Source organism: Tachysurus vachellii, chromosome 19 (genome assembly GCF_030014155.1).
Source record: "Tachysurus vachellii isolate PV-2020 chromosome 19, HZAU_Pvac_v1, whole genome shotgun sequence".
In the NCBI taxonomy this organism is placed as follows: domain Eukaryota; kingdom Metazoa; phylum Chordata; class Actinopteri; order Siluriformes; family Bagridae; genus Tachysurus; species Tachysurus vachellii.
In genome coordinates this window covers 11,897,039-11,909,365 of record NC_083478.1, presented here as the reverse complement: position 1 = coordinate 11,909,365, position 12,327 = coordinate 11,897,039, and the positions used below count along the sequence as shown (strand labels likewise).

Here is a 12,327-nt window from a genome sequence, read left to right as displayed (position 1 = left end):
TTGCAATGATTGGGATGCAGTTCAACAGATGATTCATCAGAAAAATCAACCTTCTGCCACTTTTCCACAGTCCATCCTTCCTGCAAGCTGTGGGCCTTGGCAAATGCAACACGATTTTTCAGTTGTTTTCTGGTGACCAGTTGTTATGTAGCTCTGCTGCAGTTGAAAAAGGGCTGGCCTTGGTCTGTCGAACCAACAAACGGTCCTCTCGAACAGTTGTCTTACGTGGTCTGCCTGACCTGGGCCTGTAATGAACTCCTCAGGTTTCTTCAAATCTTTTTCTTATCCTCTCGACTTGTGTTTAGATACATTAAAGATGTGACAGGAGACAGGAGACTTGGTCTTCAGGCTCTTGATGATCAGCACTTTGGTCTGGGGTTGAATCTTTGACATGCTGTCAGAGGTCAGGATGCATTTCAAATGAAGGTTGGGTGTGCTGGGGTTCTTCTTATACACACCTTTAAATGTGTTAATTACAGTATTTCTCATAGGTGACGCTCTAATCTGTGATTGGTTGAATCCTTTACAGATGTGACAAGACTTTTGTCTAAGCCAAGTCTGACCTTTCTGTCCTAATTAAATAATTAAAAATCAAGGCATGATAAGATTTTATTTTGGAACAATAAGCTTAATCTAGATGCCTTTGCCTTTCATATAAGCCACTTCTGATTCCAAATGATCAACTAGAAGTCAAGTTATTATTTGTTGTTCCTACAACTTGGATAGGTGACAAGACCAATCATATCATATCATACCAGTCATACCAATCTTCCTGCCTACCTTGATGATTATGAGCAGTCCAATTTATGGCAAACACGAGCCATTCTACCGAGCATGCTGCAGGTGACAGATGAGGTCATGATAAGAGCATGATTCTTGTTATGCAGTTAGGAGGCGTTTCCTTGCCATCAGGAAGATCCTCCAGCCCTGTGAGCCAGTATCCGTGAAGCATCGTGAAGTAGTGGCCATCAAATGCAGATGAGAGGGTACCATTCCAGTCTAGGGCATTAATGTCTCTGACTCAGCCAGTGCAGTCCTCACCCCATCACCAACCTTGGGAGGACGGCACTTCTCGGATGGACGGATCTCATCTCCCCGGAACGTCTGTCCTTCCCCATGACAGTCTTCTCAGACGCTTGGAGAGCACATGCTGGTGGATTTCCTGGGTAAGATGCTCATTGAGCTACAGGTGATGAGGAACCACTTACAGGCTTAGCTGCCTGCTCCGCAACAGCCCCGCCACCTACCTGAGCCCGCTGATCGTCATGATTCCTTTGGTGCTTATTATCCTGCCAAGTATGCCCCATCTGCTTCCTTCAGATCAGCGCCACAGACTAACAGAAGTAGTTACACCCCTGAAGTGGGTCAATATGCATGATGGAGTTTTGAGCATGACATGGCAGTTCACCCTTAGGCCTCTGTAACTTTTAGCTGCTATAAGTCTACAATGCCTAAGCACAGAGCTTCTACCTTGCATCCTGAAGAGAAGCACCTTATTTGCAACTACAGCTCTGATCCAGTCACTGTGTGATGGTCAGAACACTGGAGATAGGCTAGGGGTATTAGAACCTCCTGAGAATACAATTCTGAGATACAACCTCCCAAATTTCCCAAAAACAGTATGTGTTGAAATGTTAACTTCCCCACTCCAGTCCTTCCAACTTGGATGACTTAAATAGAACAGCATTACATCCCTAATTAATGTCAGTCCAATCCAGACCTACTCCCTGACCCCTCTTTTCCTCGCATCTATGGTTCCCAGTGCTAAAAGGAAAGGAAGGAAGGATGCAGGTGGAAACTGGAGCTAGAACATAGTGTGCTCTTCTCAACGCTTGGAGAGCACATGCTGGTGGATTTCCTGGTCAAAATGCTACAAGTGAACCACTTACAGGCTGAGCTGCCTGCTCCGCAAGAGCCCCACCACCTACCTGAGCCCGCTGATCGTCATGATTCCTTTGGTGCTTGCTATCCTGCCGAGTATGACCCACCTGCTTCCTTCAGATCAGCTAAACAGAGTAAGGGCGGTAGTTACACCCCTGAAGCAAGTCGATATGCATGACTGGGTTTTGAGCAGGACATGGCAGTTCACCCTTAGCAGCTACGAGTTAGAGAGGCCTAAGTCTACAATGCATCCTGAGAGAGAAGCAACTTATTTGCAACTACGGCGATGATCGACACACGGATTCCAGTCCTTGGCACTAACTTGGGTGACTCAAATAGAACAGCATTACAACTCTAATGTCAGTCCAATTTAGACCTACTACCTGACCCCTCCTCTCATCTATGGTTCACATTGCTGACAGAAAAGGAAGGAAGGATGCAGGTGCTGCTGGAAACTGGAGATGGAATCTAGTGTGCTCTCTCACTCAGCAGATAACACTATGGCGCATATGTGGAGGCAAACGGATGGAACGCTTCCACCCACCCAGTGTAATCCTCAAGTAAACCTTTCAATTTCTTAAATCTACAATAATTTAAAAAAAATTACATACCTAGCTAGATAGAACCTAACATATGTAGATGCAATTAAATTCTTGCCAACCGTGGTCCAAATTACTATCACTGCTCTATAAGTTCAGTAAATGAATGCATTATGTTCTAAATTAGACAGCAACATGCCTCTGAATACAAATGTCAAAGTCTGCTTGCTTATCCTTTTCAGGAAAGCTCATGAGTTTTTTTTATATTATTATTTAATCCCATTTGTGAATGCACATGTTTAAAACTAGTCAGGAGCAGAACCTAAAGTACTAAAGTAGTACTAAAAATGAGAACAAAAACCAAACAAAAATAAAAATGGACAGTGAGGAGAGGAAATCTTGGTCTGCTTACCCAATAATGTATACATTTAATGATATATTTTATAACCTGGAGATTTTATTAACAACAACCTTCAGCATATAATTTCAGACCATGGGCAAAAAACACATTCTAGTCTGTCTAGAAGGACCTGGAGAAAGAATGAGTATTTAGAGGGGTTACTTGGGGACAAGGCCACGAGACTGGGGGTAGAGTGGGGGTCCTGAGCTGGAGAGGCTGTGAGCTGACATGGGGGTGTTCACTTTCTTTCCTGTTTTGGGACAGCTGGGAAACAAGGAATTAGGGCAGGAGAACAAAAAAGAGACAAGTTTGCAATGTGCTATGTGAAGTACAAAAAAAATGTAATATAAATACACACACACTCATATGTATGTACGCACATGTACGTACAGTGCGTACGTACGTACATAAATACATACATACATATGGCTTAATAGATCTCTTAAAAAAGCAAGCTTTTCTTTATTGTGCCCTTCTGAATGAGCTCTAAACACCGTTGTGTGTTAATATTGAAGTATACATTATATATCTCTCTTTATCTCTATCTGCATCTACCTACATATGTACAGTTGCAATCAGAAATATTCAACACCACAAATATTTTAAAGATTAATCAATGAAAAAGTTATTTAAAAAGGCAAGATTCTGCTTTAGATGGCTTCTTTATGATTTAATTGATACATAAAATAAAGACAGAAAATGCATAATGTAAAGCTTTCTGACAGTTTTTTATGGCCTACAGTGGAGTTATGTGTGGAACATAATTAAGCCTTTGGGAACTTAGTAATGATCCATCATTTGTTTCAGCTGTGATGCATACATAAACCCCACCAAAGAAGGTATTCAAGGTGAGTTTCAATCATGGGAAAGACAAAGGGGCTTACACAAAAGCTGAGGGAGGAGATTATTTCATCACACCTGAAGGGCCTTTTGTATAAGAAAAATATAATAATAATAATAATAATAATAATAATAATAATAATAATAATAATAATAATAATCTAAGATAGACCATTGGGAGCATTATAAGGAAGATTACAAATTATGGAAGAGCTGCAAACCTGCCTGGCTGTGGCAGAAAGCCCCAAATTCCATCAAGGGCCTGTGCCAACTTAGTCAGGACAACTAAGAAAAAAAACCCTGTGTGACTGCAAGATACCTACAGGATGACCTGATGAAGGCTGGTACAAGTGCTTCAGTGCCAATGACTTAATGGCAGGACTCCAATACGCACTCCACTCTTGACCACAAGGAACATCAAAGTTTGACTAAAATATGCCAAGAAGTATTTGGTTAAGACAGCAGAGTTTTGGGAGACAGTTCTATGGACTGATTAAATCAAACTGGAACTGTTCGTACACATGGACTAGCAGAATGTCTGATGATGTGTGGTGTTTTTTCTGCAGGAGAAACTGGCAATCTTGACCAAGTACCTGGCATCATGCATTCCCAGAAACACCAGGCCATGATCCCAGGCACACCTCCAAGTCAACCAAAGCTTGGTTGAGAAAAAAAATTCCCGGAACATCCTGGAGTGGCCCTGTCAGTCACCAGATTTAAATTTTTGCTGGGATATAAAGAAGGCAGTTGCAGAATGGAAGCCATCAAACATCATTGAGCTAGAAGCCTTTGCACATGAAGAATGGGCAAAGATTCCAATCGAGAGGTGTAAGAAGCTTGTCAGCACTTTTGTTAGAAAGCAAACTACTAATTAACAAACGTTTGTTAGAAGCAATAAAAGCTAAAGCATGCTCCACTAAGTACTGAAGCTGGGGGTTGAATAATACTGCACGTGTTGACTTTTCATTCATTCATTCATTTTCTACCGCTTATCCAAACTACCTCTGGTCATGGGGAGCCTGTGCCTATCTCAGGCGTCATCGGGCATCTAGGCAGGATACACCCTGGACGGGAGTGCCAACCCATCGCAGGGCACACACACACTCATTCACTCACGCACTCACACACTACAGACAATTTTCCAGAGATGCCAATTAACCTACCATACATGTCTTTGGACCGGGGGAGGAAACTGGAGTACCCGGAGGAAACCCCCGAGGCACGGGGAGAACATGCAAACTCCACACACAAGGCGGAGGCGGGAATCGAACCCCCAACCCTGGAGGTGTGAGGCGAACGTGCAAACCACTAAGCCACCGTGCCCCCCCCCCCCCCCCACATGTTGACTTAAGAGTTAAATTTTTCATTTGAACTTTAAAGTTAACTTCTGTTGTTAAAATAACAAAGGTGTCAATAAATATTTTGTTATTTAATGAAGTTGTCATTTATTGTCATTATCATTCATCAACATCACAATAATGTCTTTTGAGGTGAATATTTCTGATTACAACTGTGGAGAGAGAGAAAAAGAGAAATACTCTGTTTCTTATGATGAATGGTTTGCTGGAGCTCTTATGTTAATTTATGGATCTGGCACTGAAAACTTTAATATTCCTTTCTTTGCAAGCCTCAGGATTTTGTTAGTCTAATCATTAGCCTAATCAGGCATTGAAAAGTGACAAAATGCCTATTGACACAGTTGTCTCTTATAAATTGCTTGAACTGAGCACAATGGGAATCAGAGACATTGTAATGTCTGTCAAATCATTTGTCAGAGAGGACTACATAAAGTCACAGTTCAGAAACAGGGGGCATTGTAGACAAAGGGAAAAGTAAAGATGAAAGAATCCACTATGAATGGGTTCTCACCTTGTTTTGGGTTTATTGATGAATCCAGCCTGGCCCAAGGCCGAAGCATCTACATGGATGTCATCCTCCTCCCTCAATGCATGTTCTAAAGCAGCTGCCACCTTTGGTGCAATCATGGGTTCCTCGTACTCTTTAGTGGTGCGTGTGGGCAAGTCAAGTTCCAGCATCAGGATATTCTCAGCCTAAGAAATAAGGTAGGGGAGTAATTAGAAATATTCTGAATAAAAAAGGAGGTTTCTCATTTATTCTTTATTAAAAAAGAATCTAACAATTATATTCCAATGTCTCTGTCATCTCAAAGGTCTCTCAATATTACTACTAGTAAGGAAGTTATTGAAGTTATTCAATAATAATTTTATCTGCTGGTTACAATGATAAAGCTACATGCACTGATCAGCCATAGTATTAAAACCACATTAATATTGTGTAGGTCCAAAAACAGCTCTGACCAATGGTACAGCTCAGATGCTCACATGCAATTGTAAGTGCTTTTGACAAAAGACAGGCTGCAGCATGGGCACTCTGCCCCATCTATGGATACTTATCTATGGACCCATACACCACAAGCTGGGATGCAATGTGTTTGCATCTTAAAAAGCATTAACATTTTTCAATTTGTGCTAAAGTAACACTTTGGTGGGATCGGGATAGAGAGTCTAGCTTTAGCACCTCACTGGCAACACTGACCTTTTGGTGCCCATGACTCAGTTGCTTTGTGTTTGTTCACAAGTTTGACCACTTTTGGTAGGTACTAACAACTGCATACTGGGAGATGCTCTGACCGGGTCATCTAGCCATCTTAATCGGGCTCTTGTAAAAGTCGCTCAGACCCGAACAATTAACTTTGTGAATGATGCTGTGTAGACCATTTTATGCAAAGTTTAGGGTCAAATTACCTTGCTAGCCTATTTACAGCATTTGTCCAAAAATAATCTATTATAAACGATGAACGATAAATGATATTCAACTTTTAATTCATTACATGATTGTTGCCTCAATAATTTATACTGTTGCCTTTTAAAATGATTCATTTGCTATGTTATGCAACTGCAACATTCCTATTGCCAGCACTATGTATGGAGTATCCTGGTTTAGACGCACCCTATTTCTGGGTTCAGGGCGCATCATCATGGCCATGCATGCATGTTGACTCAGCGGTCTCCTGTACCCGACTGCAGACACTGGTCTTCTCATCATCTGCTGGTCACTGATCAATGGACGGACAGATAGATGGGAAGAGAGAGTTCTAACTGTTCTTGTCATTTTGTCTATTACAATGGCTATTATTGCCATTTGAAATGCTATTAATGCTATAACTATTGCTAATATTTGTAATTTTATTACATATACATATGTATTTCTTAAAACCCTATTCTTGAAAACATGCAAATAAATATCTTAAATTGAGAATGAGAACAGTTCTCATGAAAACAACCAAAATGCACAGTAAAATGTAATCAAATAAAGACCTGTCCTAACACAGCTACTGTTCACACACACACATTTACGTACTCTTGAACACAGGTAATGGGTTTCATTTTCCAGGTGTCATCCTCCTCATCGAAGGTCGCCCTCGAAATAATCTTATTCTTCTCCTCCAACGGAATGAAATTCTCGATGATCAAACGCCTGGTAAGAACAAACCAGAGGTCAAAGTTCAATATGAGCCTTCGGGAATAAGCAGTTCTTAGTGTTAATGAACTGAACTTTAATACTGCTTCTCTGGCTCCTGCTTTCAGACAGTCTGCTTCACCACAAAGATATTAGTTCCATAGAACCTCTTTCACAATGTTTTCTATGAAATATCCACCTCTAGTTTATACCAAGACATGCACACACATTCAACAACACCATAATAGGGAGGCATATAAGATTCGTAGGTGCTTGCACTCCTAATGCATGCAAGTGGAAAAGAAGGCCCCATGATAAGAGCATAACTGATTAACAATATATTCTATATTTCACATTTTTAGAACAGAATGAGCAGCTCTGTTTTCCTGTTTTCTGCTGTCTTGCAAAAAAAATAGGCTTGCAAAATAACAGATTAAATTTCACCTAGATTAATGCAAATTCTACTAGGAGCTAATTTCTGCCAAACATATTTTACTCCTGTAGGTAAAAAATTAATTGCAGAAAAAAAGTAGGGATTATGTGACTCCTGTTATGCTGTAAGAAAGAGACAGAAGGATGTAAAAGCCTTCATACTTCAGTTTGATTTCTCTGGTTAATTCGTTCTGTGTCTGCTCCAACTCTTGTCTCTCTTCAATATGTTCCTCCTGGACATCATGGATCTCTGCCTTCACAGCTTGTAGCTTTGCGAAGAGCTGGGCAAGATAAAGAAAGGGAATCAATTCAAGAACTAAATGTGTGCTTGCAGATAAAAAAACATTTCTCAGGTTTAGTCATGGACGAACATAAAAGTGGAAGCAGGAATATTTCTGTATACAACTGCCATTTAAAATTAATGAAATATATTGACATCAGAATTAGAGTCTTAATAGCTGTGCCTTTGATATGTTAGAAGCACGGTTGTGTGTGGCACTGGGATAAGTGTATCAGGATCATTAAAACTGCAAACTGTAACAACAAGAGAGCAGTGTAAATTAACTGTCAAAACTTTTTTTTTAAAAGCTCAGTACATGAGCACTTTTACCAACATGAGAAATAGTATAGTGTCAAAGTCACTGCTGTGTGGAAACTCACACTATCCAAAGCAATCTGGTCATCTGTGTGCAGAGTGGAACTTTAACAGAGTGTGCAGAGTGTTAACCTTTAGCACCTTCATTAGGCTGGATATAAACTAGAGACACTGCCAATCCAAACATTCAAAATCACATCTTGTACCTTTTTTAGTTTCTTGGTCTTTATATCAACCTCCTGTTGCAGCGAGCTGTATGTCTCCTTCAGCTCAAGAGTCTCTTCATCGCGACACTCCACCTCTTGTTCCATCTCCCGTTCACACCTTTTCTATTCGAATATACAAGAAATCCAAACAAAGTAGTTATACAATGCCATAAACCAATATGTACTGAATGTTTTTTTTCCAGAATCATGGTGTACATACAACTTCTACTGATAGATCATAGCTTTTCTTGTAAAGCAGAAATAACACCATTTAACATAGACATTTGCTTCAAGTATAGCCAAAAGAGAAGAAACCTAGAAGTTACCAATTACAATATACAAATAAATATTACTCACATATTACTCACATTATACACACACACACACACACACACACACACACACACACAGTAAGGTTTATTACCAACATATGGTAGATTTTTTACCTGTTCTGCAATTTCCTGCCTTTTCTGATCCAGAATTCTCTGCTGCTCATTAGTGTGGTCAACAATGTTTTTCCCTCCAACCAACAGCTTGCTTTCCATAGCCTTAGGGTAAGAGCAAAAAAGGTCATGAGAGAAAAATTTTACAATCTAAAACTACAGGTTCTTTAATGACTGATGTTTCTGCCAAAGTAAAGGCAGAAATGCCTATAGAATACTCTTATTTTAAGTATTTTATAATATTAAGGCCATGGCTAGACCTTTGAAGTTACCTTGACTTTGGCTGCAAGCATCTCAGATGCCTCCTTTTCCCGATGGAGATCATTCATCATCTTCTCCTTCTCCAACAGCAGTCGCTGTTTCTCCTCTGCCACCAGACTATGGTCCTCCATAATGGCTTTCTTCTCCTTTTCTAGGTTCTCCTGCTGCTCCCACCAATAATCATCTATGTTCTTATCCCCACCCGCCCCTTCCTCCTCCTCCTCATTATCATCATCATCCAGTTCCTCTCCTCCCTCCCCAAGTCTTCTCTTCTGCCTTTTCTTCTTCTTTTTCGCTGATCGTTTCTCTAACTGCTGATTCAGACGAGCTTTTTCCTCCTGATACTCCCTTAGAAGGGCGTCCTTGGGGTCTTCGTTGATGCGGGGCTTGTTTTTGATGTTTTTAGCACGGTTTGAGTAGCGTAGCGTAGTTAGAGTCTCCTCTACATTGTATGAGGCTGGTCCAATGTTAGCCACCATGACAGTGCGGGCATTGCCTCCCAGCGAGTCCTGTAGCAGACGCGTGAGCTTGGAATCTCTGTACGGAATGTGGGAGCTTTTGCCATCCACTAATGCAGAAATGACATTACCCAAAGCAGACAGGGAGAGGTTGATTTTGGTGGCCTCCTTTAGTCTTTCTCCTTGAGCACCTGTTTTTGCCTGCCTTTCACTTCCTGCCAGGTCAACCAAATTGAGTTTTCCAACACGGACGTGGTTCTCCCCATCTAGACCCAACTCAATACACTCAATAGTGATGACAAATATGGCATGAGAACGGGAACTATGCTCATTCATGTTGGTTGAGGCAACTGAACGGTTTTGGTTACCTACATTCATAACATACTCAATCTCCCTGTCACTTTTAGTGACAAATGAAGAAAGATCTTTGACATAAACACCTGTGTCAGGTCTCTCTTTCAGCTCCAGGCGACAAGACTGGTCCTTGGCTAGCAGGTCCCTGACCTCCTCTTGGTAAATCTCCAGGTATGATGCCCTGACCAGATATTGCTGGTTCTGTGATCGGGAGATATGTGTGAAAATGTGCTCGAAGGAGTTGGGAATGACTCCTCTTTTTTCTGGGTCACTGCGTACTCCTTCCATTGTATATGTTTTTCCTGTACCTGTTTGTCCATAAGCAAATATGGTGCCATTGAATCCCAACAACACTGACTCCACCAGTGGCCTGAAAGTCTCATCATAGAGGTCAACCTGCTTTGAGTTCCAGTCATATACCGAGTCAAAAGTAAAAACTTTGGGATGTTCATGAGTGGACCGACTTCTTGGATTACGCACTACAATCTGACCTAGCTTTACATCTACAGACACCACCCTCTCAAAGTTTGCAGCACGCTCTTTTTCATTCATTGGGCGACACCGAACAACAACCTTCACAGACTCAGAGCTCTTGCTTCTAGGCATAATTGCGACTACTTTTACCCTCCTGGTGTTGCTGGCATTGATGTAATTGCTTGCAGTATTACTTCACAGTGATGGCACTTTCAGCATCATAACCTGCAATGAGAACAACCTTATAGTGAAAACTAGTGTTACCAAACTTTGTGTAGTGGCTTAAATAAATATAGATTTGACTTAAACAACTGAAGAAATGTAGCATTTTTTAAAAAACACCAAATTAAAAGTTAATTATTAAAAATAGCTAAACTGTTTCAAAACCTATTAAAGGTCATGAGGTGACTAAAAAAAGGCAAATCTGACTAAATTCACCAAATTGGCATCAACACTGATTACATTACCAACCCAGCCTTGAGTGAAATCATACAAATCCTAACAATTAAGCTAATGGGCCTGGAGACCTTTTAGAGACCATTTTAGTTGATTTCATATGAATGATGGTAATATAACGAAATATGGCAATAAACCAGATTCTAATTCTGATTCGGTCATAATAACCAGTAAGAATGCAAATGTAATATTTTTAGTATAAAGCATGTTGCTGTCTAGATTGCATCACACCCATATAATTTTTAGTAGAAATATAGCTGCAAGCAGCGATACAGCGATACCGGGGTCAAGCCATACCAAGTTTCGTAGCGATATGGCATTAGATTCGTGAAATACTGAACTGTAGACTGGCCTCTACATGACCAGAATCAGAATCAGAATCAGGGCTCAAATACATTTCAGCGTGAAAAATCAAGCCAATCAAACGAGTGCTCTTGGAGGAGTTCAAAAAAGTAGGTGTGCAATATAATTCAAAGTGGCGGACAGGAAGTAGGTTTCACTATGATATTTTTGGGATCGTCTGACTCAGCCTGAGCCACAACAAGACGTATGTATGTGTGTGTGTCATTGTGGTGCTGGTCATTTGCACCAAACCTCACAAGTCCCCCTGAAAGCAGAAATAGAGCTCTGTGACACTGTGGGTTTACAGGAAGACTGATGAGAGTAGAGGACACACTGAAGAGCGCTCACCACAAGGAGAAAATAAAGTGACAGCTCAGGTGCTGTGTGTTCAAATGTTTACCATGAACAGACAGACAGACAGAGCGAGAGAGAGAGACAGAGCGAGAGAGAGAGACAGACAGAGAGACAGACAGAGAGACAGACAGAGAGACAGACAGAGCAAGAGAGAGAGACAGACAGACAGATGCCCAGTCTTCTTTTTGCTGTATTCTGATTCTGAGAATTTTGTCTCTAGGCCTCTAGCAGTTATGAACATGAACATAATTGGATTTTGGACTGTTGGTGGCGCTAGAGGGTTTGAGCTAGACACACCAAAGTTGTAGTAACTTCTACATGTGAGCCAAATTACATAACTTTCCTACGTACGGTTCTATGGGCTGTCATTGACTTCATTGGCGGAAGAGGAAGAAGAAGAAGAAGAAGAAGAAGACTAACGATAACAATAGGTGTCTACGCCCCTTCGGGGCTTGACCCCTAATTACACTTGTAACTACAAATGTAGCTAGCTAGCTAATGCTAGTTGAATCAGCACACAGTTCCTGGCAACCTCATTCTGTAGCGGCCTAGCAACGGCAAACATTCACTAGCCTAGCAAGCTAGCTTCATATAATAAACACAACAGCTTAGCGTATTGCTGTGTCACAGTTTCGTGTAAAACAACACGTTAATAATAAAGAACTTTACCTGCACACCTAGGCGACACCTCCGTCAGACATTTCTGCATCTTCCTGCACGACCGCTACTCTGTGACTGAGTGAATGAGGTGTAGGTGTGAATGTACAGTATTTGTGCGTGTGTTGCAGTGGACACTGTCTGCTTGGATTAGT

At 41.0% G+C, this 12,327-nt stretch overlaps 1 protein-coding gene across 3 annotated transcripts in view; it reads right to left on the bottom strand.

Annotated features, from left to right (window-relative positions):
• The window catches only part of LOC132861985 (kinesin-like protein KIF3B), a 19,713-nt gene extending 7,386 nt beyond the window's left edge, over positions 1–12,327 (bottom strand). Inside the window, exons 1-9 of one of the 3 annotated variants that reach the window (XM_060893769.1) lie at positions 12,185–12,327; positions 9,089–10,588; positions 8,820–8,921; positions 8,374–8,496; positions 7,735–7,853; positions 7,042–7,158; positions 6,631–6,736; positions 5,530–5,711; positions 2,983–3,084 (exon numbers count right to left, since the gene is read on the bottom strand). In XM_060893769.1, the coding sequence (XP_060749752.1) occupies positions 2,983–3,084; positions 5,530–5,711; positions 6,631–6,736; positions 7,042–7,158; positions 7,735–7,853; positions 8,374–8,496; positions 8,820–8,921; positions 9,089–10,495 (2,258 nt within the window). In that variant the 5' untranslated portion in view covers positions 10,496–10,588; positions 12,185–12,327. Of the gene's footprint in view, positions 1–2,982; positions 3,085–5,529; positions 5,712–6,630; positions 6,737–7,041; positions 7,159–7,734; positions 7,854–8,373; positions 8,497–8,819; positions 8,922–9,088; positions 10,589–12,184 lie in introns of those variants that run through there. The other 2 variants (XM_060893770.1, XM_060893771.1) reach the window with 2 other exon arrangements.